At 39.2% G+C, this 25342-nt stretch overlaps 1 protein-coding gene across 3 annotated transcripts in view; it reads left to right on the forward strand.

Annotated features, from left to right (window-relative positions):
* The window catches only part of FGGY (FGGY carbohydrate kinase domain containing), a 2391991-nt gene that overhangs the window by 1028084 nt on the left and 1338565 nt on the right, over positions 1-25342 (forward strand). For all 3 annotated transcript variants that reach the window (XM_044085530.1, XM_044085531.1, XM_044085532.1), the window contains exon 8: positions 20435-20538. In XM_044085530.1, coding sequence (XP_043941465.1) covers positions 20435-20538 — 104 coding nt within the window. The remainder of the gene's footprint in view (positions 1-20434; positions 20539-25342) is intronic.

Raw genomic sequence — 25342 nt, forward strand, 5'->3', positions numbered from 1 at the left:
TCTATGATAGTATTATTTTGGGATTGGAAAGAGAATTCATTCTTGTTAAGAGAGGTAGTTTTTTTGGCTGTGAATATTAGAAGTTTAGTTTTACTGGGGTTTAGAGTGAGATGTTTGTTTGACATCCAACTTTCGGTTGATGTAAGTGTCTTGGGTAAGACGTTGTAGCTCAGAAATGGATTTGGCAGTGCAAATGAGTGTGGAATCATCAGCATATTGGATAACAGTGTCATGGGTAAGAGTGGTATGGAAGTTGTTAATGAATATACTAAATAGGAGGGAACCCATTATGGATCCCTGGGGTACACCTGTAGTTGTGTTGAGAAAAGGTGAGAAGGAATGTTGCCATTTGGTGGATTGTTGCCTGTCAGTGAGTTAGAGAACCATTTTAAGGTAGGGGGTGAGATACCTACGTTAGAGAGTTTGGTAAGCAGAAGGGGATGGGAAACTGTATCAAAGGCTTTTGGGAGGTCAAGGAAGAGTGAGGAAACTGTGTAACTGGTGTTACAAGCCCTATTTACTGTGGCCATAAAAGATGTGAGAGCATTGCAGGTACTATGACCTGGCCTGCAGCCATGCTGAGTGGGGGGAAAAATTAGTTTTTTAACAAAATGATCAAGAAGCTGAGATGAATGCATTTTTCTAATATTTTGGAGATGGGGGAGAGGATAGCTATGTGTCAGAAATTAGAGATGCCAGAGTTGTTATCACCTTTTTGAAGTGGAAGAACAAATGCTTTCTTCCAGATGTGTGGTATGAAGGACACTTTAATGGATCTATTAAGGAGTATGCTGATAAGGTATGTAATGAATATGCCAGATAGCTGCAGAAATTCTGCAGGTAAATTGTCTGGAGCGTTAGTACAAGGTTTGAGTTTATGAAGAAGTTTTTTTATCGTGTAGGTTGTTGTAGGTGTGAATGAGAAAGTAGATAGAGAAGTAACTGAGGAAAGTGATGAAGGAAGTTCATGTGAGTTGGGGTTTATTGGTGGGAAGGTGGTGGTGAGCTTTGCCATGGCATCAGTGAAGTATGAATTAAAGAGTGAGGCTGTCTCAGTGGGAGTTTTATCTAGATTTGGGCAAGGATTATTATTTGTACCTGGATGAAACAGAGAATTGATTGAACCTCAAAATTTTTAGGGTTTTGTTTCTATTGGTATCGAAGACTTAGGAAGTGTTCTTTTAAAATTTTTAATCACTAGTCGTTTTTGTCTGATTACGTAGCTGTTTATATTGAATGAGCCAGGAAGAATTTTTATTTATTTTTAATACAAGTTTAAAGATTTTTTTTCCAGTTGTGGTCATTCATTTATGATTCACAGAAATGTGATTCAGTTAAAACAACTGCTACCATAACTTTAAATTTGGATGCAGTGAGGTAATGTCACTGTTAATATTCTCTTGTCAACCTTTTTTGTCGACTTTTGAAATGTCATTGTACTGAAAGTAAGGTGAAAAAAGCTTCTCGGTACATTATTAAATTTTGTTATAATTAGTTCCTTTCATTACTAGTACTATTTTTTCATTAGTATTTATTTTTAAACTTGCAGCCCATTATTTATAACACCTAGCTATCCCAGTAAATATTGGATAGGTATTCAGTACATTGTCTCTAAAACCATAGCAGAATAGAACTGGAATTCATGAATCTGTACTGGTAGTTTGTAGTTCTTCATGAGTTATTTTTAAACCCTGTGTAAACTTTCTGAATTGTTACTTTGCATAATATGTGAGCAGTAGTGGTATGGGCTTTATGTAGCAGTACATGTGAACATACAATGAAATACCACTGTCCCGGTCTATGTACTAGATGAATTAAACAGCTCTGTTACAAAACAACAAACCTAGCAAGTATTTTTGTAAGAAACAAAGATAAATACTGAGGTGCAACACTGAAGCTGTAACTGCATCCATTGACGTAATGCAGTTACAGCACACCCCCTACTGTAATAATGCCTTCCCTGATAAGGTCAGATCACAAAATGGTCTCCTTTGAAGAAAAATAAAACCTGGACCCCCAGCTAAACCAGTAATATTCCGGAACTATTCTAAGGTTAACCTCCTGCCATTAAGTGAGAACCTGGCAAAATTTCAAGCCCTTATAAACCCTGAGAACACTTTTGCCTATGCAGAACTGTTCACAGAAACTCTGTACAAGCATGTTAATAGCTGTATAGAGGCAGCTGTACCCACCAGGAAGAAGTACAGAACTAACTCAAAAAACAAGCCACCCTGCTGGAATCACAAAATCACTCAGATGTATAACAGGAGGAAGGAAGTCATGGCAAAAATTAAGAAGTGCAGCACCCAGCAGGATAAAAGCACTCTCATCAAACTAAACAACTCAAAGGACAAATAGCCTACGAAAGCCAAATTTGAGATAAGTTTGGCCTCCCAGGCCAAGGACAACCACAAAGCATTCTTTAGCCATGTCCGCAACCACAAAGGTAATACACAATTGTGTGCAGAGCTCATTGTAAATGGGGCCACCTATACTGAGTCAGAAGATATAGCAAACCTCCTGGCTGATAAATTCAGCTCCAGCTTTACTTTTCTCTCCCCGTCAACCTTCCCTCAGGAAATATCATCAAATATAACTCCCCCTACTATCACTAGGGAACAGGTGCTTAATGCTCGCTCTACGACCAAGAACACTGCATCACTGGACCCAGACAATATCCCAGGATGCCTTCTAAATAGCAAGAGACATGAACTATCAGGGCCTCTGGAATTACTATTTAACTGTAGCCTCCAAACAGGCTTCGTGCCTCATGAATGGAGAATGGCAACAGTCATCCCTCTGCACAAAGGCGGGCCATCTACAGACCCTGGAAACTACAGACCCATAAGTCTCACTAGTCTTATATGTAAAGCCATGGAAAGAATTATCATGGAGATGATTAAGATAGATATAGTAAACCTCCAGACACTGGACCCAACCCAGTTTGGTTTAGTAAAGGGCAGATCATGCCTACTCAACCTCGTGGACGTCTTTGAAAAAGTCAGCAAAGCAGTGTATGAAGGCAAAATCATTTACCTTGTCTACCTTGACCAGGCCAAGGCATTTGACACAATACCACACTCAGGCATTGTTGACAAACTCAAGAGGTTGGGTACAAACCCATATGTCACCCAGTGGATAACCAACTGGCTCATAGACAGGACCCAGGAAGTTAGAACTGGGGAGTCCACCTCTACAAACAGGCCAGTCACAAGTGGAGTACCTCAGGGATCAGTCCTTGGACCGCTCCTTTTTGGCATTTACTTCCCAGAAGTCAAGGCCAGTGTCAGTGGTCACTGGCTGACTAAATCTGCATATGATTGCAAATTAGGAGCTGTCATTGAATCTCTCACTGACACAGACAAACAACTGGTGCCAGACTCATGGACTAAAACTATGCTAAGAAATGCATAATAGTATCTTTTGGGACGTCATCCATCCCTGTAACTATCATATTGACAATACACATCTTAGAGCTGACCCAGTAGTCAGGGACTTTGGGACACACACAGATAGTAATCTAGCCTTTGATCATCACGTGTCTACAAAGGTGAGGAAATCATTCAATGTTGCACAACTTATAAACAAAGATATGGCATCTAAGTCAAAGGAATTCATTGTTCTACTCTAGTTGGCATTCATCAGACCTGGCATTGAGTACAATGCCACCTTTGGTATGTACCTAACCAGGCATATCCGACAACTGGAACGTACACAGAGGTTCCTCACTAAAAGAATACAGGGTATAAGTAATATGCCTTATGCTGACCGCCTCAAGACTCTGAACCTGTATTCTGTCTCCTACAGGCTTTTGAGGGAAGATCTATGTCTGGCATACAGGCCATTGTCAGACCCCACTCTGATGGACCTCCTGCATATCCACAAAACAAGCAGTACCAGAATTACCCATTCTAAAGACTTAAACTTTGCCTGTGATATAAATAGGACCTGCTGGAGAGATAGGTATATATCCCAGAGACTACCCCATCTATGGAACAGGCTCTCCCCATCCATGTGAAGCAGAGTTCCTCCCTAATCCAATTCAAGTACAACCTGGACAATTGTATGGAAAACCGGAAATTCATCCCTGGTTTGGCACCTATGTCTCTGATGCAAACAGGTAACCTGTAAATGGTTCATCTCCCAGGCCCATGCTTACACTTGTTGAGGGTATCAGAACTCGTCAGAAATTTGGGATGCATGGCTAGGCTTAAAAAGGCCCTTGTAGTCGTTAGCCTAGTAAACACCTATGAACATGTTCTGCCCACAGATACAGTGAGGTTTTATCATCTGAATCTTTCATTTGATTGAATAAATTACTTACAGATAACCTGAATCTTATTTAATAATATGCTCCATCCAGTTTGATTTTGCAAAGTTTGTCAGACCACAAAATAAATGCAAGAAATTTCCCCCACCAGTGGTTCAGCAATTATCTAAGAATGATTTCCACTGTTAAGTAAGCAGTCAGCAGTTTTGGCATACCATTCAAATGTAAACATGTTCTGACTGCTGTTTCTGTCCAATCTCTGAGTAAAACTAATCTAACTGAAACATCTACCAATATTTCTTCTCCATTTTTCTAATTTAATTACAGAGTGTTTACTGAAATTTTGTTACAAATGAAGTCAGATATTTTCAAAATACCTCACTCATTTCATCTTGTACAGAAAAAAATCTGCTCATCCCTCGGCTTTTATTAAAGATGGTTATTATGATTCTTACTGGTCTGATGTTAAGTCCGATGGTGAGAAAGATGATGATGATGATGCAGCTCTCCCTGCCAGTGTCATTTTCCATGAGTTTATTAAACTGTCTGAGCATTTTGAATGTAATGGGTGGTACTGAAAATGCCATTGGCAAAGGAATTATTTTCTGCAGCTTTGCTGGACTGAACTTTTAGCATGCCAGCTAAGTCCTCATTATGTGAAATTTTAGTAGCCTTTAAGAATGTGACATTTAAACAACCAGCAGTTATTCACAAAATGTTTGAGTATTGTTATATATCCTACTAGGTCTGAGGAATGTGGGAAAAAGTTCAGTTCTCTCAGACCTAGATAAATTAGACACTGCAGCACCTACAGTGAGAAATGATTGTTGTTGGATATTTATGACCTGCTGATAAATATTATAAAAATTTATGGCACTTCTGCTGCAATAATTTATCAGTCTAAAGGTGTGCAAAATAAAGCTTTAAACCTTCCTGTATATATGATCAGTCACCCAGCAGATGTAAATGAACAGTTGTTTTCATTACTTCACTAGGTTGACATAGATTTTGCAAATGACGAAGTTATGAAAATTGTCATTATCTTTTCTTGACCCTCTTTTGTGCAAAGCTGCATATCACACTAGCTTCTTCACTAAGAAATCTAATTTGTCTTCTGTATTGGAAAGGAGGCAGGCATTGCTAGATGTTCAGCCCTATCAGAAATATTGCAAATATCAGAACATTTACAGTTTGTTGCCCTGTCTAGTTCCGTGGATGTTGCATTGATACATGATTTGGAAGACAGTAGTAAAATGAAGAATTGGCATGATTTACTTGTTTCTACAGATTCCTCTTCATTTCACCTTCTTGTTCGTTTGTTTTGAAAAGCAAGGAATTTTATTTTGCAGGTAGACACATGTTGCAATTCTCTACCGGTAGGGTGGAAAGAATTCAAAAGGATAACTGAATTGAGACTTCCAAGATGGCTGCACATTGAGTAGCAGCTTAACTCTGTCTCTCCCAGTGTGAAAATAGAAACTTAGGAGAGAAAGCCAGTGGACCTGGATTTCTGAGTAAATTTCAGTAACTAACTAGTAAGTGCACTGTCTGGATGACACAAAAAAAAAAAAAAAAGAAATACAGAGGACCCGAAGGAAAATCGGCTACAAAAGGTGATTAAAAAATTGAATGGGAAAAGTACTGTAGCTGCAGCAAAAAGAAGTGCCAACTCCAGACATGACTTCCAGTGACCCAAAGGAACATATAAAGCAATTGCATACAGACCTGACTAAAATAAATGAAACACTTATGGAGTAGATCAACTCAAATAATAAAAGACTGGAAGAAAATGGAAGAAACTTTAAACAGTGACTCAGATGAGATGATAAAACTGCAAGACTCGGAGGTTGAAATGAAGAAAAGGCTGGATGAATCTAAGACTGCACAAGAAGAGCTGTTACAAAAAATAATAGAATTAGAAGACAGAACATGTAGAGGAAACCTGAGATTTTCTGTTGCACCTGAGAAGCTGGAAGGAACAGACTGCATCAATTTCAAGAAAGCACAAATAAGCAACTGGACTGGTATTCCACAACAGGAATTATTAATTGAAAGGGGCCCATCGTTTGTATGCTCCAAACCTGACTATGAGAAAACAACCTAGACCTTTAATAGTAAAATGCAGTATTACCAGCACAAGGAGTTGATTCTGACAAAATTGTGGCAGAAGGACTAAGTTCTAAAAGTGGGAGACTGCAGAGTGTTTGTGGAGAATGACTACTCATTGTACACCAGGCAGAAGAGGAATACATTTATTTCATTATATAGGGAATGTTGAGAAGCAGGCATGAGATTCAAACTGCTGTACCAAGCTATCTAACATTTTTCCCTGGAGGAATAAAAACATTTTTGATGAAGTACATGTTAAGGAAGAAATACAAAAGTTTGTCCAACAAAAAATGAGCTGTGAAACAGAAGGGGATTCTGCTTCTTGTTCTTCTGGTAATAAAGACCACAGAGGGACTGTGCCACTGAAATCTTTCCCAGTGTTTCAGTGGAAAATGCTTGAGAGATGGAAAAAAGTACAGGAGTTGACTAGAAGAATCGAGAGTGCAGTGGAGATAAAGCAGAGACAAGGTTTGGGAGACGGAGATGAACAGGAATAGAACAAGAAAATCTGGAAATATTGGACTTTCTTGGACTTAAGCTTGTAGGGGAAACTAAAGCATATACCTTACTTTCTTGTCCTTAACGTTTGGAGACTAAAATCAGTAACTTGAAATCGACAAATATGGGATTACAAAGCAATAATTATATTTGTGAAACAGGACAGAAGAAGTAAAATCTGGAAATATTGGACTTACTTGGACTTTGTTAAACTTGTAGGGACTCTAAAACATATGCCCTACTTCATGTCATTAATGTTCAGGAAAATACTCAGGAGAGGGGAGGAAGAGGGAGAGAGTTAACTGTAAGTAAAACATTTTTTTCTTAACAGTATTACTTAAGTGGTGCATAATTTTCTTTGCATGTTATACAGTAATTTTTTTCAGTTATTTTTAAGTGTAATGGGGATACTAATATAAATTTGTGCTTCTGTTTATTCTTTTAGAGTCGTTTTCCCTTCTCGTATTTTCCTTGTTCAGTTTTAAGAAATGTAGACACTGCAATAGAAAAAAAATGGGGATCTGGTTAAAAGAGCATGACAAAAATTAATTAGTATGCTTTTTCTTATTCATACATACAGGAATGACTGGTTTAAAGCCATTAGCTTTATACCGTAACAAGTTTTAACAGAAAGCAAGTAAATGAAAAAGAATATTATAAGGTCTTTTTTCTACTAAACAGTCCTGTATCTGGTTCTCGTGTCAGTAGCGGAGAGTCTGCTAAAGAAAATGGCTTGGAGAACATGTTTTCTGAATGCATTCAAGTGTTTTCCCGGCTGGGAGAGCTATAAAGATAAGGCAAAACCAGACAGTGCTTAATAGAATCACAAATTCCACAATGCATCTAGGAATGGATAAGCCTTCATTCTGTTTAGCTCGAGTCTGTGTGTGTGGCTGTCAGTTTGGAACTTTTGTTCCTGTTAAGGGGGAAAAACTTCAATATTTGAAGATGTGCATAATTTTGTGTGTTATTATTAAGTTAGTAGGTTTTAAGAGGTGTGTGGTGACCCACCACTGGACCAGTAGTCAAAAACCTCATTCCTCACCACTGGCAACAGTGGGGGACATTCACCGAGAGGATAACAGGTACACAGACACACACTATTTCCAGATGCAACTCTCTGCATTAAGTGCACTTTCCCTTAGGAGCACACAGAGACCACAGTCAGTCTGAGGCTGGTTTGTCACTCTTTCTCCAGATCCCAAATAAGTCTCCCCACTGTGACACATCAATAGAGCTGAGTCTTTAGCCAGGGTTCCAAGCCAAGTGCTCCAAAACTCACTCTGTCCCACCAGTGCTTCATGTCCCTGCCCAAGTAGCTGACATGCACACACTCTGTTTTGCACACACACACACACACACACACACACACACACACACACACACACACACACACACACACACCTGGGAAAGGCTGGCACAGGTTTACTGGCTACACCCCCTTCTGTCCAGACTATAAGGTAGTTACCACTGCCACCAGAACCATTTGTCAGCTGCTTTAAGACCCTTAACAAAGGGTGTCCAATCTTACTATGTAATATTAATACTAATACAAATGGTAGTTTGACCAAGAGCAAGGCTGTTAGGAGTGGCCCACATAGTGTCACCAAATAAATATGCAACTATTCTCAAAACTTAAATATCTACAGACAAGGGCTTTTCCTCAGATCTTTGGTAGATGCTAGAAGTCCTAAAAGAATTGTATTCCTTCATGCTTCAAAAGTAGCAATTAGTTCACTCCAAGGACAATACAAAAAGTGTCCTAGCACAGATTCTGTTTCTCTTGCTTCATTGAAAACTTGAGAGGTAGCCTTTTTGTTGTGTCCTATAAAGTAATTTAATTCCAGATATTTTTCTAAAGTTTACTAGACTGAGGTTAACCTCCTGTATCCCAGTTCCCAATGTTAAAATATATACATTTAAACAGTTACAATATTGCATGTGCATTTCTGTTTTCTTCCAGTAGGGCACACTGTGGATACATTTTAAACACAGCACTTTTACAAATCATTTCGATATTCACTAATGACATAATTATTTACAAAATTTCAGCTAGCTGTGCTGGCAGTATCTCCTTTCATCACTGGGAGTATTATGTGTGTGTGTGTATGTGTGTGTGTATTTATATTTGAGGGTTTTCAATAAAACAAACCGTTCTGAAAGATGTGGCATAGGCTCAAATGGAGATGACAAGAAATGGTTGTATAAAAGATTAACCTGCCAAACAGTGCATGCATGTAACACAAAAGCTGGAGCTAAACATTTAAGAAAAAAGCTGATATACATAAAAGGTGGGAATAATAATCTCTCAAGAATATCAGTCTTTCTGTACTGTCTTTAAATGTTAATGATCTCACAAATAAATACAAAAAGAAAGGGTAATGAACTGTATTAAAAATGTAGAGTGCAAATAGCTGTGCTATAGGAGACACACTTGGAAAGAACTGAACATGTGAATTTGATAAAGAAAGGTTTTCAGGATAGTTACTCAGCGGAATACCTGGGGCAAAGGGAGAGAGGAGTACTTATATTAATTCCAAGAGTAGCTCCAATAGTAATAGAAGAGGAAAAAAAGACAATAATGGTAGATTTCTAGTACCAAGGGACTGCTGCCAAGGGAGGAGGATTACACTGGCATGTATTTATATTCCACTAAAAACTGATATAATGGAGCTAAAGAAAATTCTGGAAGAAATAATCAGCTTTCACAAAGGAATATTATTTATAGGTGAGGAGTGGAATTTGATTTGCAACAGTGAAGATGTGTCTGGGTGCCCAGAAAGGGAAATATAACAAAGGGTATATTTTTAAAGAAATTTATGAAAATATTTGGCATGGAAGATGTGAATTCAATTCTAGGAACTCATACTGAATTTACATATTATTCCCAAAGGTACAAAAATTGGGCTAGGCTAGACAGAATTTACTTTCACAGGAACATGTGCATTTAATTGACAGTCTTGATACACACCCAATAAGTATTTCAGATCATGCACCAATGTTGTTGTGTCTTTCGGCTTTTCCCGGTTAGGGATCACCACAGCGGAACGCTGGTCCGCTAATGATTGGTAGTTGATTTCCGGTTCGATTCTCAGCTAGAGCATCTTCTGCATGGAGACATGCGTGAATGGGCGTACCTTCGTTGAAGGTTGTGCGTCAGGGCTGGTAACTCGGCACGTAAAATAATAACTAAATAAAAACACAGGCTAATGAAATAAAAATGAGACAGTGGCACTTTCCCACCTATCTGTTGAAAAGAGAAGAATTTAAGGAATGGGTAGTAGAAATTATTCAGGAGCTATTAGAGAAGATAGAAACTTCTTCTGAAAATGTAGCTAGGAAGTGGGATAAAATTAAAGTGGAATTTAAAAATAAGGTGGAAATAAAAGAAAGGGTGATATGGTTAAAAAATAAGAGTTTTTCAGAGGGACTGACAAATATTAAATATTGCAAAATAGGAGGAATCTCACAGAACAACAGAAAGAGCAACTACAGATTGCTAAACAGAAAAGAGATTACCTCGATAATATGCATGAGTTTAGAAGCGTTGTTGTTAAGCAACTGTTTTGTTGATAAGAATTCTAGAGCACAAAATCTTTTAGCACAACAACTCAGGCAACAGAAAGTAGAAAGGGCTGTTATCAAGCTTAGGGAGTCTGTAACAAGGAAAATAACAAGGGATCCTGTTGAAGTATTATAAATATTCTGAAAATTCTATGAAAGCCTGTATAAAACAAAGAAATATGGAAATCAAGAAAAGGTACACATGGAAATGTTTATGAAAGAATTAAATATGCCAAGGCTAGGCTTTATTACTAACAGATAGGATAGGAGGAGATGAGATAAAAATGGTGATGTATAACCAATCTACAGGAAAGTTCCCAGGAAATGCATGGTATTCCTGTGGAAATTTGTAAGCTAGGAGGGAAAAACTGATAAAGATCTGAAGGTTTTCTTTAACAGTATTTTAAGAGGAGAAGTACCGACATCCTGGAAAAAAGGGTTAGCTGTAATACCTAAAAAGGGTAAATATCCATCAGATCCAGCTTCATGCAGGCCCATTTCAATACTTGAATCATGATTATAAAGTGTTTATGTCTTTAATTTATTTATTTTATTTTATTTATTGCTAAAAGAATGGCAAAGGTGATGCCAAAATTGATAGAATATGGATCAGTGTGGTTCTGTGGAGGGGAGCCAAACATTCAACAAAACAAATAAAACAGTGATAATCCAGAGGGAAGCAGAATGTAAGAAAATGCTACTGTTACTGGTAGGTCTTGATGCAGAAAAAGCATTCAATAGAGTAAACTGGGATTTTATGAGCAGAACAATGGAAGCATTTCTATTCCTTGATAAAATTATAAGCTTGATTAGTAGGATGTATGAGGGATCAGAGGCGAAAATTAAAGTGGGTGGGCTCCTCTCTGATAATCTTTGCTTGTGCAGAGGAACCAGGCAGGGGTGTTTTCTTACCTTTTTGTTATTTGCATTATATTTAAAACCATTGGAAAAGAAAATAAGGGACTGAGAAATTCAAGGATATAATTGGTATTGTAGTAAAAAAAAAGCTGGCTCTATTTGCAGATGACATTATTTTATACCTGACAAAACCAGAAGGGGACATTACAGTGCAGTGGAACATATTGAGACAGTTTCAAACCTTTTTGGGATATAAAATTAATGAAGCTAAAACAAAAGTAGTAGCAGTAAATTATATACCCACATATGAATTGGTTCAGTGATATCCATATTTATGGGGGCATGGTAAAATTAAGTATTTAGAAATATGGATTACTAAGCATATGACCAAAGAAGACTATTGATTAGCTCAGCCAAATCCCCAGTACTGGTGTGAGACTAACAATGCCCCCCACTAAGCAGACTTTCGCCATATATTCCCGTATCCTATATCTTAGAGGGTTTTTACTCAAGTCTACTTTTATTCTTGAAAAAAAAAAAGATGAGAGAACCTGGAGTCCCATTCTGGATTACTCCTTTTTAAACAGACATTTAAGTGCAGGATGATGGCCATTCATTTAGTTATTTCCCTTTGCAGGGTATGGATGACAACTGTCCATTTGACTGATGCATCCTGGCATATCTCTATATTTGTCCAGAAAGAGAAGGCTAATATTCTGGTAGTGCCAAAACAGAATTTTCTGTTTATACTCCTGCTATATGGCATCATGGCTGCCTGGATGACCATTCTGGATTGCTCTCTTTGAAATGATATCTTTAGGTACAGAAGTACTCCTGCTATATGGCATCATGGCTGCCTGGATGACCATTCTGGATTGCTCTCTTTGAAATTATATCTTTAGGTACAGAAGTTAAGTTGGTGGCATCTCGGTTTTCAAAAACATAGATAGCAGCTGTGGGCATGAAAGATGCAGACTGGCATATCTTTATCTTTTTCTTGAAGGAGCTGACTCATGTTCAGGGTGTGAAATAAACTTCCCATACATGTCAAGCAGAGCAACCATGATGAGTGGGGATGAGAAATAGAAAGTTCACCCTGGGGATTACTCCAGTGGCTCTACTTGATAGAGGCACTGGGAACTAATGTCGGGCAGCATAATGCCACTGCACTTCTATGGGCTAGGCTTGTAAAGGCTCTAGGGCCATTAGCCTAGTACACACCTATGAACCTATGAAAAAAATGTTCTTACAGTGGTTTTGGATCTTGCACAGGAAATTATTGCTCATCACCCACAAATCTTTTTCAAAAGTAGCATTTGCAGTGCATTGAAGGCTTTTCTTTTTAATTTCTGCTTACCAGGTGCCTTATTACGTTGTCATCTTATTGGCCACTTGTCTTCAACAACTGTTTTAGCAGTTCATCTCCAATGTAAGGTATCATTCAACAATGACAAATGCTTGTTCCTGAAAAGTTGTTTTGTAATGTTATGGTTTTGACTGTATTAGTCAATTTAAGTACCATAACTTCTTTCCGAAAAGTCAAGAAAATATAAAAAAAACTCAAGGTTTCTCCAGCCAGTATCCTAAACATGGCATTCCATTAAAGGAGTCAAAGACAATACAAATCCTTGTAATTTAATCAGCATATGTGTATATCATGCAATTTGCCAGTTGAATGCTTTCCCTTTTGAAAATGGTGACAGATTCCTTAGAATCTGCAGAAAACTGGTTATCATATCATATTAACATACTGTATCCTGTAAGGGAGTAGAAGACCATGTTCATATTAATTACGACATGTAGCCTTTACAAAGCTACTTTCTGTGATTAAACAAAATAATTATCATACTGTCTACTGTCACAAAAGGAAATATTGCCAGCCCAGCTATCTGGAATTTTGTAAATAATTATATGTCATGTGTGAATATTAATATGATTTATATAGAAGTGTGACAGAAGGAGATACTGCCAGCCCAGCTGTCTGGAATTTTGTAAGTGGTTGTGTGTCATTTGTGAATAGCAACATGATTTATATGCCTGTGTTACAAATGTATTGGAACTGTATGTCATATTGTATAGACGTGTACTGAAGAGATATTTTTTTATAAACACTATTGTAACTGTTTAACAGGAGAGACTGAAACACAGGTGATTAACTTGCAAAACTTCTGAAGAATGGTTCAGGTTAAGTTATTTTATAGCTGGGCCATAAACAAAAGATGTTTCAGTTTCAGTACAGTAACAGACGCAATGTCTAGAACTAGAAGTTTTTTTAATTGTCTTGAAAGAGAATTACTAGACTTGAGATGTGAAAGTGTTTTATTGTTTTAGGACTTCCAGGATCTGTAAACATCTGAGGAAAAGTCTTTGTTTATGTATTTCACAGGTAGATGCTAAATGCTACCTCAATGGTTGTTTCTGAGCCTAGGAACTGAAGTCAGATGAGAAGAAGTGATGTCATGCTGCAAGTATCCCAGCAGTAATATCTGAGATATTAATTTAAGAACTCTGAGAGAGAATGCATTTTGTATTTGTCTTTGAACTGACAGCATCAGCTGGGAAAAACCCACTCACCACATCTGCCTTGCTTGCTCTTTAAGTAAGTTAACTAGGCTACAGTATTTCTTGTAGATTCAGTAAGGAATATAGTAAAGATTAGTTTAGATGTTTTCTGTATTTATTTGAGACTGTCCTGCAATGTTGTTTTAAATATTTCCTATGATTTTGAACTCTGAAGCAACTGTGATGATTTACTGAATATTTTCTTGTTTTTTTATTATTAAATATATTTAAACCTATCTTTGTGGCTGATATTTGTGAGACATATTTAAGCTTCTAGAGTATTTGCATCTCTATTTGGTGACACTGTGCAGGCCACTTCTAATAGCCTTGCTCTTGGTCAAACTACCATTTGGATTAATAGTAACATTACACAGTAGGATTGGCCACCCTTTGCTAACAGCCTTAAAGTAGCTGATAAGTAGTGGCTGGTGGTAGTGAAAACTATAGCCTGGGCAGAAGGGAGCATAGCTAGTAAACCTGTGCCAGCTATTTCCAGGTGTGTATGTATACAAATCAAACCTCAAAGTGTGTGTGTGTTACAGCTACTTGGACAGGTATATGAAGCACTGGTTGGACAGGCTGGAGGTCTTGGTTTGGCCACTCAGCTGAGATCTCAACCTTATAGCTGTGTCAGTGGGGAATCTTATTGGGATTCTAGAGAAAGAGGGAGAAACCAGCCCCAGACTGACTGTGGTCTCTGTATGCTCTTAAGGAAAATTGCACTTTACTGTCTGTGTATTTGTCATCCTCACAGTTAGTACGTCCCCCACTGTTGCCAGTGGTGAGGATTGAGGCTCCTTGATTACTGGACCAGTGCTGGGGCATCACATCTACATCAGAATATAAATGCAACTTTAAGTAGTTTTTATTTTTGTTTTGTTTTAAAGTCATATTGCTACCCTTTTTGAATTTGCATCTGAATCTGTATTTTACCAGATGTAACATTTATGTTGTCTATTTGGAGAATGAACAATTTTACCTTTAAATTATTTGGCATTTCACTGTTTTAGTAATGTTGTCTCTACTAAATCTTACAAAATGATCATTTGAGTGGGAGTACATTTGTCATGCTTCAGCTGGTTCGGGGAGCAATACCTCCTGTGAGCCATACTTCTAGCAGCCTCCACATAGCATTACATTCCAGAGCATGTTCTGAAAAATCAAGTTAAAAAGCATGGGCTAAACAAATGTAAAGATCTTATGAAATGTAAATGCTATTTAAAAAGGCACATCTGAAATGTTTTCAATAAAAAGGTCTTCTGCACAGTGACAGTCAGTCAGTACAGTCAGTACATTTCACAGTCTTTATAGCAATACTAAAATATAACATACACAAAACCCAGAATTATAGTTTCTCCTTCACAAACAACTTTTTATAGCTAGGAAACCATACAGCCTAGACACATGGTGACAGAGCATTTTTTGCTCATCCAGACTTGAGCTGAATGGAAAGTAAGTAGTAAGAGATGAGTAAGCATTAATACATAATAAGCAGTAAAGTCTTTAAAAAGTGATATTTTGTACAGAAGCTACAAATATCATTAATAAAGTGCAAACTAGGGTGTGTATTACAGTGCTAGGTATTGGCCAGACTTAATTACACAGTTAACTGCTTTGTGTGCATCTTATATTTTAGTCCAGACAATTCTAGCTGTAGTGGTTTATGCAATATGCTATGCTCTGCAAGATTTTTTTCAGATCTAATAGTCAGTTGTCAGAAATAACTTTTTTGATACTGATTTCCATTGCGTGGCTGTGACAGTCTTGCCAACTGTTCTTGAGTTAAAAGGAAATTTCAATATGCTATATCTCTGTAGGAGTATATAGACTAGTTAACCTTAGAAGTAATGCTTCATATGTATAACAGTAAGTGTTCTTCATGGAGGTAAAGAATAAAGTAAATTAAACTTTACTGTAATATTTAGAATGTTTACCAGTTTGTTTATTTAATTATATTTATTTGTTTAATAGGATAATCCATCTGAGAGGAGCCCCTTTTCAATGGAGACTTGGGAAGAACAGCTCCATAACATGCAAACAAGAAAAGTACTTGCAAAGAATAGGATCATAGTAGGTTACTAGTCTAATGATCCTAGGGCTCTAACAAGCCTAGCCAAGTTTTTAACCTTGTTCCCATGATCAGCACCTATCACCCCAGTCCAAGAGGTGCTTAGGTGGAACCCCTGGGGTGAAATTAGTTACCCATCCAATCGTTCAGATTGCTTTTGAAGAAGGCCAATGAGGTGCTCTGCTTGACATGAAGCGGGAATCTGTTCCAAAGGTGTGGTAACCTCTGGGAGACAAATCTGTCCCTCCAACAGGTTCTATTAATATCATGTACCAGGTTAAGGGGGTCTATATTATATCCTCAAAGAGACGTTCCATCGAACGCCTTTGCATCGACCCTTAAAACGCGAACTGTCATAACAGCGAACATCCACATCAGTGATTTCTTTCCCTGGGAAAGAAATTGTTTGCCCTAAAAAGAAGAACACATCACTACAAACATTACAAAATGGGGGGCTTCGCCCGCTCCCCCACCCCCCCTAACTAAATATACCAACTCCGAGATTGCACTACAGTGGGGAAAATGGCAAACTTACAAGGATGGCCAAACGATTTATTTGGCTGATGTGGCCATTCGCTGTTATGAGAGTTCGTGTTTTAAGGGTCGATGAAAAGGCGTTCGATGGAATGCCTCATCAAGGACATAATATAGACCTGGTTAAAGCCATTAGAGTGAGTAACCTGTGTACCATTTGACTTACAGATATGCAGCATTTCCAATAAAGCAGGGTCAAAGATTGCCTTATATACAAGCAAGAGATTGCTTCTGAGCAGTCTGTATGAAACAGAATAAAGTGACAGTGATTTCAGATGGTCCTTGTAGAACAGATGCTGAAGACCTTGAATTTTCCTTCTGAGGAACTTTTGTAGTCTCTCCAGTTGCTTGGAAAGGTACATACCAAAAGGGGTATTGTACTCAATTATTGGCCTAAAGAGGGAAGAGTACTGGGAGGTTATAACTTCTTTTTTTTCCTGGAGGCAATGCCCTTTCTTATGAGATGAGCAATATGGAATGCCTCTCTTACCACTGTGGAGACATGGTGAGCAAAGGTAAGGTTGCTGTCAACCTGTGTGTGGAGGTCTCTCACCACTGAGTGTGTACTTAAGGTGCTGTTATTGATGTGGTAGTTAGCACGAACATCACTCTTACTGAGGGATGGTGATACATTTTTTTGCATTGAGTTTAAGGCCATGACTTTGGGACTAGTAATTTGTTTGTGTAAGACCCTCTTGTAGGTTGTTAACATTGTTTTGAGATTCTATGACAGTTCCTTGTTTGCAGTCATCAGCACATGTTGTCAACCACCGACCTTTAGTTTTAGCTTGCACTTCGGAGAAGATCCCTGTGGAACACCACTGGTTACAGATGTGCTGTTTGAGGGGAATTCACCTCATTTGATTATATAGGTTCTATCAGTAAACCATTTAGTGACCCATGTAATGATGTACAGGTTGATACCTAGCTTGGGTGAGTTGTCAATTATGCCTAAGTAGGGGATAGTGTCAAAAGCCTTGGCTAAGTCTAGGTAGGCTATGTGCACAGATTTCCCCTCATCAAGGGCCTTGGTGACTGTCTCAAAGAATTCCACCAAGTTTAGCAGGTATGATTTTCCTTTGACATATCCAAATTGAGTAGGCTCAAGTGTTTGGAGGTTACCAATGTCTTTGTTGATAAGGTCCATGACTATTCTCTCCATGGCCCTGCAGATATGGCTAGTCAGGCTAATAAGCCTATTGTTCCCAGGGTCAATGGAAGCACCACCTTTGTGCAAGGGGATAATGGTGGCCTTTTTTTCATTCAGTTGGGATGAAGCCAGTGCTCAGACTATGATTGAAAAGAGTACCCAATGGCATTGCTAATTCATGTTTGAGCCCATGTAAGATGCAGGCTGGGATGTAAATACAAAAAGGACAAAAACTGTAAAATTACAACAATAAAGCAGAAAGAAAATATCTTAAAATACACATGACACACAATTCTGCCCATTAGTTAAAGCAAGTCAGTGAGTTGTGTTAAGGAAGCTACATAGCATATAGAGAATGTAGCAAGTTTACAAATGCAGAAAGTGACAATGCCTGTGAGTGTTTATAAATGTAAAGATATGTGAACATAGGATCAGAAGATCATAGGAGATTACTAAGATAATAGTTCTGGGGAGCTTAAAACCTAGCCAAGAGTTTATCCCCAGAAAAGAAACCACAGTCAGCACCTGTCGCTCCTGTCAGTGAGGGACAAAGGTGGTACCCCGGGACAAATTTGTGGTTGACCATCCACTCATCAAGGTTGTGCTTGAAGAGGGTCAGTGACATACTTTACTTGACGTGCATGGGGAGTCTTTTCCAGAGATGGTGCAGCCTCTGGGAGACAAACCTTTCTGTCTATCAGGTCTTGTTAATGTCACATATTAGATTTAAGCCTTTCGACTGGGTACTACATGAGAAGTTAGACTTATGGATATGGAGCATCTGTAGTAGAGCAGGGTCTGAGATTGCTTTGTAGGCGAGACACAGGTCACCTCTGAGAAATCTGTATGATACAGAGTAGAATGATAGTGATTTGAGCCTGTCCAATAAAGGACAGGTGTTGGAGGCCATGGATTTTCTTTGTGAGGTATTCTATGGCCTTTCCAGTTGGTGCAGGTGTTTGGAGAGGTACATACCAAACGGGGCATTGTACTCAATTATTGGCCTAATGAGGGAGGATTACAGCGAGGCAATAACCTGTTTTTTTCTGGAGGCAATCCCTTTACTTATGAGATGAACCAAGTAAAAGGCTTTTCTGACCACTGTTGCTACATGATGATCAAATGTGAGATTGTTGTCTGCTTGTGTACCCAGGTCTCTTACCACAGGTTGTGTGCTTAGGGTTTGCCGCTAATGTGGTAATCAGTAGGAGCCGTGTTTTTGCCGAATGGTATAATAATACATTTTATTGCATTTAACTTAAGGCCATGACTTTGGCACCAGTCATTTGTTGCTGTGAGATCCTCTTGAAGTATGTTAACATAATTTGGGAAGTCAGTGACAGCACCCAACTTACAGTCATTCACAAACCTGGCCAGCCACAGGCCTTTTGTCTTTGCCAGGACCTCTGAGAAGTAGATGCCAAACAACAGGGATCCCAGGACAGATCCCTGGGGGACACCACTACTGACAGGTCTGTTATTGGAGGTAGTGGCACCTATTTTGACCTTGTGGATCCTATCAGTGAGCCAGTTGGCCACCCACCTGATGAGATAGGGATTTACACCAAGTTCTGTTAACTTTTCGATGATGCCCGATTGTTCATGTTCAAATGTGTGCTGGTACCCTAGTTCATGTTTTAGCAAAGAGAAGTGGTTAGTAGTCATCAGAATAAGAGATGAAAGAGTCTAAGGGGAAATAATAGAAACCAGATATGTGATGACTACAAACATAGGTTAATAGAAGAAAGAGAGGAATGGAAATTGAGGAGAGTGAGGTATTATATGTGTAATATGAACGGCATTGATATGCAGGAGAGAGGAAAAAGGAGATGGTGGTATAATTAAAATATTCTAGGGAAAGAAGATGAAAGATGATAAAACAGAAATGACTTTATAAAGTACTGAAGTACTGTTAAGAATATAACAGAAATGGGTAGCTAAAAGAGACAGGCAGGAAATGAAACCAAGTTTACTGTGAAGTATATCATAAGCATAACCATTTATTTATTTTATTTGTATTTGTTTTCCAGGGTAGAGCACTGATCTCCATGGGCCTTTTTAAGACTCAGCCGAAGCATGATGTCTGATTAAATGAGTCCATCTGGTGTTGCTTTAGTTGCACCTTAAAGGATTTGAAGCTTGTACCGTCTCTGAGAGCAGGAGGAATGATGCTCCTTATTTTAGAAACATAAGTAGAGTACAAAGACTCACTTGCAGTGTTGGATGTGCTTGTAAGCAGTAGTAGTTTGCTGAATGCAATGTTCTGCCTGGTAAATAACGTTGGAGAAAATTACTTGGAGTAGGACACTAATTGTGTTTGTAAATAAGATAATGCGTTGTGACAAGTTGTGGAAAGGTTAGGAAGTGTTATAACTCAATCCATTCGATCTGTTTAAGTGCCAGACTATGTTGCGATTTTATATGGTAGATTAGCAGCAAATCTAGCTGCTTTGTTATAACATTTTTTAAGTAGATTAGTTTGGGTAATTTGCAGATTAATGAATATGAGGGGTAAAATAGAGAAGAGTTTGGAATAGAAAGATCAAAGCTGTTTTTTTTTTTCTAGCAGTGTCAGCCATGAAAGACTTAGCTTTGCAGAGTGGGGTGAATTTCTGTTTCAGTAATGACACCTAGGGGCTCAATATGGGTTACAAGTGGGATTTTGGTGTGATTAGAAGAAGTGAGGGTAAAGAGATGTTTGCACTTAAAGTATTATTTACTGATTAGGCTGCAGCAGTACTTTTACTTAGCATTTGTATTCTTGCTATGTAATTTGTGAAAGATAACTTAGTTAAAGAATTATTTTGGCTTGTTTTCCCAGGTTTGATTGGAGCAGATGTAAGAGGATACAGTCTACCTTGTGAGGGCCAGCCAATTACATCTCGCCTTGCTCTTATCTGTGGTACATCTTCCTGTCACATGGCAGTAAGTATAGAACTTTTTATATTTATCTCAAAGCTGAAATATAAGGATTTTAACTGACTAGTTTCCTCTTTGTTGCCTAAAGACGAGATGAGATAATTAGTTACTTAATCTCATTCTTTAATTTGTCATGTAATATTATGCTATGCTGAGACTGTTTTCCATCTTAGAAAGCAGACAGGTATCTGAAGGTTCAACCATATCTAGTCTTACTTGTCTACATTTGGCATTTCTTGGGGGCAACAGACATGGAAATATATAAGACAAGACTGCAATGTGACAAATATTAAAAGAAAGCATTGTATCAGTCATAAAACTTCATACCTATTTTATTAACAAAACAAATGCAGCCAGGATTCTTGCAGGCAGCATTCCGAACTGATTATAAACAAATAATCTGAGGGAGTCAGCTCTCGAGCCCAGGAGACGGTTCCCCCCTTCTCTCGTGAGTAGTGGAGAGGGGGAGCAGAGCATCCCGACCCCCGGCCCCTGTCTCGGCCCCCACCACACCTCTGCTCTGCCAGGCTTTTCCATCACCCCAGCACAGGGACAGCCTGCTCGATGTCCCAGGTTGTTCCATTGGAACAGTATGTTGGCACAAGTGCAAGAGGACGGACTCGGACTCCCCTGAGTCCTTAACCGACACGGACTTGATGAAAGGGGAAGGGCCCAAGATCATTTCTGAGGATGTCTCCTTTGAGACATCATGGAAATGCTTGCTTAGATCAGAGGTGGGTGGTCTGCCCCAAGGCTACCCCTGGTGGACCAGAAGGACCAGAGGGGCGGGAAGGAGGAGGACCCGTGGGAATGGTCCCCAAGTTGGAGCCCCGGACACCAGACCGGTCCCACTGCAGATCACCCCAGCAAGGGTCCCTCCCCCCACGGGCAGCACGGCGTGCAGAGGGAAGAGAATCCAGCTCTCCTCAGTCCATCCCAATCCAGCAAGGAGTCCCGCCGATGGATCACTTAGGGAAGGAGTTTTGTTTTCAGCAACCCTTTCGTAAGGTCTGAGAACTATGGCACACACATCATCAGGATGCAAGATCCATTTTGAATACCTTTATGCATGCAAGGTCCCACGCCACCGAGGGGGAGCCAGATAGCAGAGAGAGGCGGCCTAGTCATGGAGACGCCAGGCCTGGCTCCAGCATTGTCCTTTCAGGTCAGAAAAAGATGTAAAAGTGGAAAAGATTCAATTCAAAAACCCGCTTCCGCACCGACACCTCCAACCTCTCCTTCAGGAGGAGAGAGACGCCAGAGACGCCGCCCAGGGGAGGAGAGGAGAACTTGGAGAATCAGGAGCCTCTCTGACTGACCGGCACACACAGCAGCTTGCCGCTGCCCGCTGCTCCACTCTGAGGCAGTCGGACGGACGCCTCGAGCACCTAGCTGCTGAGTCCAGTCCGCCAGACCGCTGGGCTAACACCAGGGAATTATATCCACAAAATTCAAATGCTTCCATGTCCCCAAAAAATGGAACCTCCCCCGATGTACCTCACCCCAGAGAGAGAGAGGCAGCAGCCACAGAACCAGCAGCTGCAGAAAAAGAGCCCATCCCAGCCTGCCCCCATGACCAGCTTGGATTAGGGTGAGACCTAGACCCTTCTCCGCTTGAGACTGTTAACCAGGGGAAAAATTGGTAATGGTCACTCTTTTCTCTATTCCCTCCCTAATGGAGAATGATTTTGGATGTGCTTGTAGACCCTCATGATGCGGCACTCTCTTATCTAATGGGCATCCAGGAGAGAGGTTTGCGCACGCCGTTGCTGGGGAGTCAGTCACTACCAGTTCAGGGTCCTTCCTCTCTCCTCACAGCCCCAGGGGTGTGTTCACAGGTGTTAGCAGCAGTGATAGCCCCCCACCTGAGACTCCAGAATGGGTCTCCCATACCTGGGGACGACTGGCCCCCTCCCCACTCGCCCATAAGGCATCTACTTTGCTCAGCCAGAGATTACTTTCACACAATTTATAGGAGCCAGAATAGACACCAGAGATCCCATCCTCCAGTCAGAAGGAAAGGAATCTGTCCTTGATCCATGGCGAAGGCCCTATGGCCATGCATGCATAACGCCCTTCCATTCCATTCGCAGAACATAAAGATAAGGCACTGCACTGACCCTTCTATCTGGTCCTTTTTCAGTCTTTTTCTCCAATGGTCCACCATATCAGCTCCTTTATGGTGCTATCAGCAAGGCTTCTTGAGGTTCGCATGCGGCTCCATGCTGGGCCCCCTCCCTCCTCCTCTCCTCTCCTCGCCTCCCTCCTCCACCACGGTGCCCTCCCCCTGCATTTTCATAGCATTATTCAGGCAGCACAGTCAGCACGGCACACGGAACTTATACATCAACGCTCCTGCCCATCATGAGATGAGATGATAGCAGTGTCATAAGCTGCAAGCACTTCAGAATCTCCTCCTATTGCAACTATTGCAATTCAAGTCGGCAACATGTCTGCTGTGTCTGGCACAAACAAAAAGGGTCAGGTTCAGGTCCTCTACCTCTAAGCCATGAGAGTGGGAATGGGCGATTTCCACCAACCGCTTGATTGCAACGCAACATCCGGGCGGCCACCATCCTAGAGGACAAACTCAGCTCAGCATCATTCTTTCCCCTACGAAGTGGTCTCTCAACCCACTAGTACACTAGTTCTCAAAGCCCTAACTGTCTCCCATTTGAGCCCTGCCGCTAGTGGATCATTTTATTCCTAACTTCATGTTTTATAGAACACTATTTTGATTTGGCCAGGATTTTTATCCATGCGTATTTAAATTTACCTTTTTTATCAAAAGAGTTCATTCTAATGTAGATTTGGAGGATTTGGGTATGCAGTGTTCCATTTTTTTGCATTTTTTAGTTAAATAATATGAGGTAATTTGAACATAAATTTATTTAATAAAGTCATAGATACTAATGCAGTTGTGCAAACTGTACATCATCACTCCAAAAGTATTATCAGAAGAATCATATCAGAGAGGCAGCACTTCACTGTTGCAAACATATATACACTGTGCTGCAGTAGGTATGGCCTACAAGCATTACTGATGCAAGAAAGAGTTACATCTGATAGCTATTCCTGCAAGGTATTTTATGGTGTACCTCCCCATAATACTTTTATAATGAAATAAGTTTTTTACTACTATTTAAAAAACACCAAATAGGCAGGTGATGGATGATTATTGTCTTTGCTGCAGCATACACTCAAAAGCTCCATTAACTAAATGATAAGTAACATAATGTTGACCTATTGTTAGATGTGATTTAAGGCTAAGTAAGGGTACATATTCACAGGAAAACTCTTCATATTTATAAATGGAAATGAGCAAGGAGTGGAATTCACAAGGAAAGAAAAAAAGACACTTAGGCGTGCATATGCACACATGCACATAAACACATACGCGTGCTCACACACACACACACACACACACACACACACACACACACACACACACACACCTGAGTGTTTTATTTATCAAGTAATTTGCCCCTTGTATAGAGAGTTGCAAATCACTTGGTATCTAGAACAAGCAAAAGTCCAAGATAGTAGAAAATACCGCTCACAGGAATTAAGTGCCCCATATAAAGCACAAAATAGAAAATCCAACAAAAACCTTTGAGGCACACCACGGAAAATAAAAGTGAACCGTTTATTTAACTCAAAACTAAAACATTGGCATAAAAAATGTAAAAACAATCGGGTTCAACAAGAACAGTTGTCGCTTTCACATTTATCAAAATGCTACCTCAGACTGTTAACGAAACATCCAAAATCAAAAATTTTAAACCTCAACTCATTAACTCACTAGCCAATCAGTGTATAGACTAATCATTTGAAAAATACTTTTAAAGAAGTTCACTTCATATAAATTTGCTTTATAATAAACATATAAAATGCAACTATATATAGAACAATGAAACATAGTAAAAGAACTGAATGAAAAAATACAGTAATATATAATCTGTGTAGTCTATGAAAATATAAAAATATGTTAAAAGCACAATTAAAACTGCTAAATAAATTAATACATATATATAAAGAATAATACATGAAGCAAAATATAAGCGTGTCACTAAAGCCCTTTCAATAAAAAAGAATTGATAGCCTAAGAGTCTGGGAACTTGCATGTCAACTATGTAAAACTAATGTGTCACTATTTTCTCTTCACTATCTAGTGTTTATAATTTCTAGCTGCCAAAAAGGGTTTGGAGAAACCCTATCATTTAAGCCAGATGACTTATCTGCCTGTAGCTTCATTATCCATCTGGCTTCTCTTTGTTCTGTGCAATTTTTATGGTTTTCCTAGCCTGCATCGTACCAGTATGCATCCCCCACATATTTACAAGAATATAGTGAAGAGCCAGATGTTGAGAGCCTCTAGACTCACTAGTGATGAAAATAACTTTAAGAAGACCATCAATATATTACATAATGAGTTTTATGAGCGAGGTTATAAACAAAATCAGATAGGGATGCTACAACATGGAGATGATGAGAAGAGGAATACAATAGGGAAGCCATTTATACATAGGAGAAATGGTGGTGAGGTTGTTCACACAAGACCAGATAATAGAGAAAAGTTTAATAAAATAGTTATACCCTACACTAATAATAATGCGAAAAGTAGAGATATTTTCCATAAGAATTGGAACATTCTTCCAAAAAACTGAAAAGTCCTGCACCTAAGTCTTTATGCCAAAAACAGAAGAAATCCAAAAATATAAATATGGCAAAAGACACCACAGCAGAGGCACGAAATAAAACCAGCTGAAATTTTATTAAAAACAGAAGTAAGCACTTTCAGGCAAGCATG

The sequence above is a fragment of the Protopterus annectens genome, chromosome 10.part0 (assembly GCF_019279795.1).
Source record: "Protopterus annectens isolate FY-2018-M chromosome 10.part0, PAN1.0, whole genome shotgun sequence".
Lineage (NCBI taxonomy): Eukaryota > Metazoa > Chordata > Ceratodontiformes > Protopteridae > Protopterus > Protopterus annectens.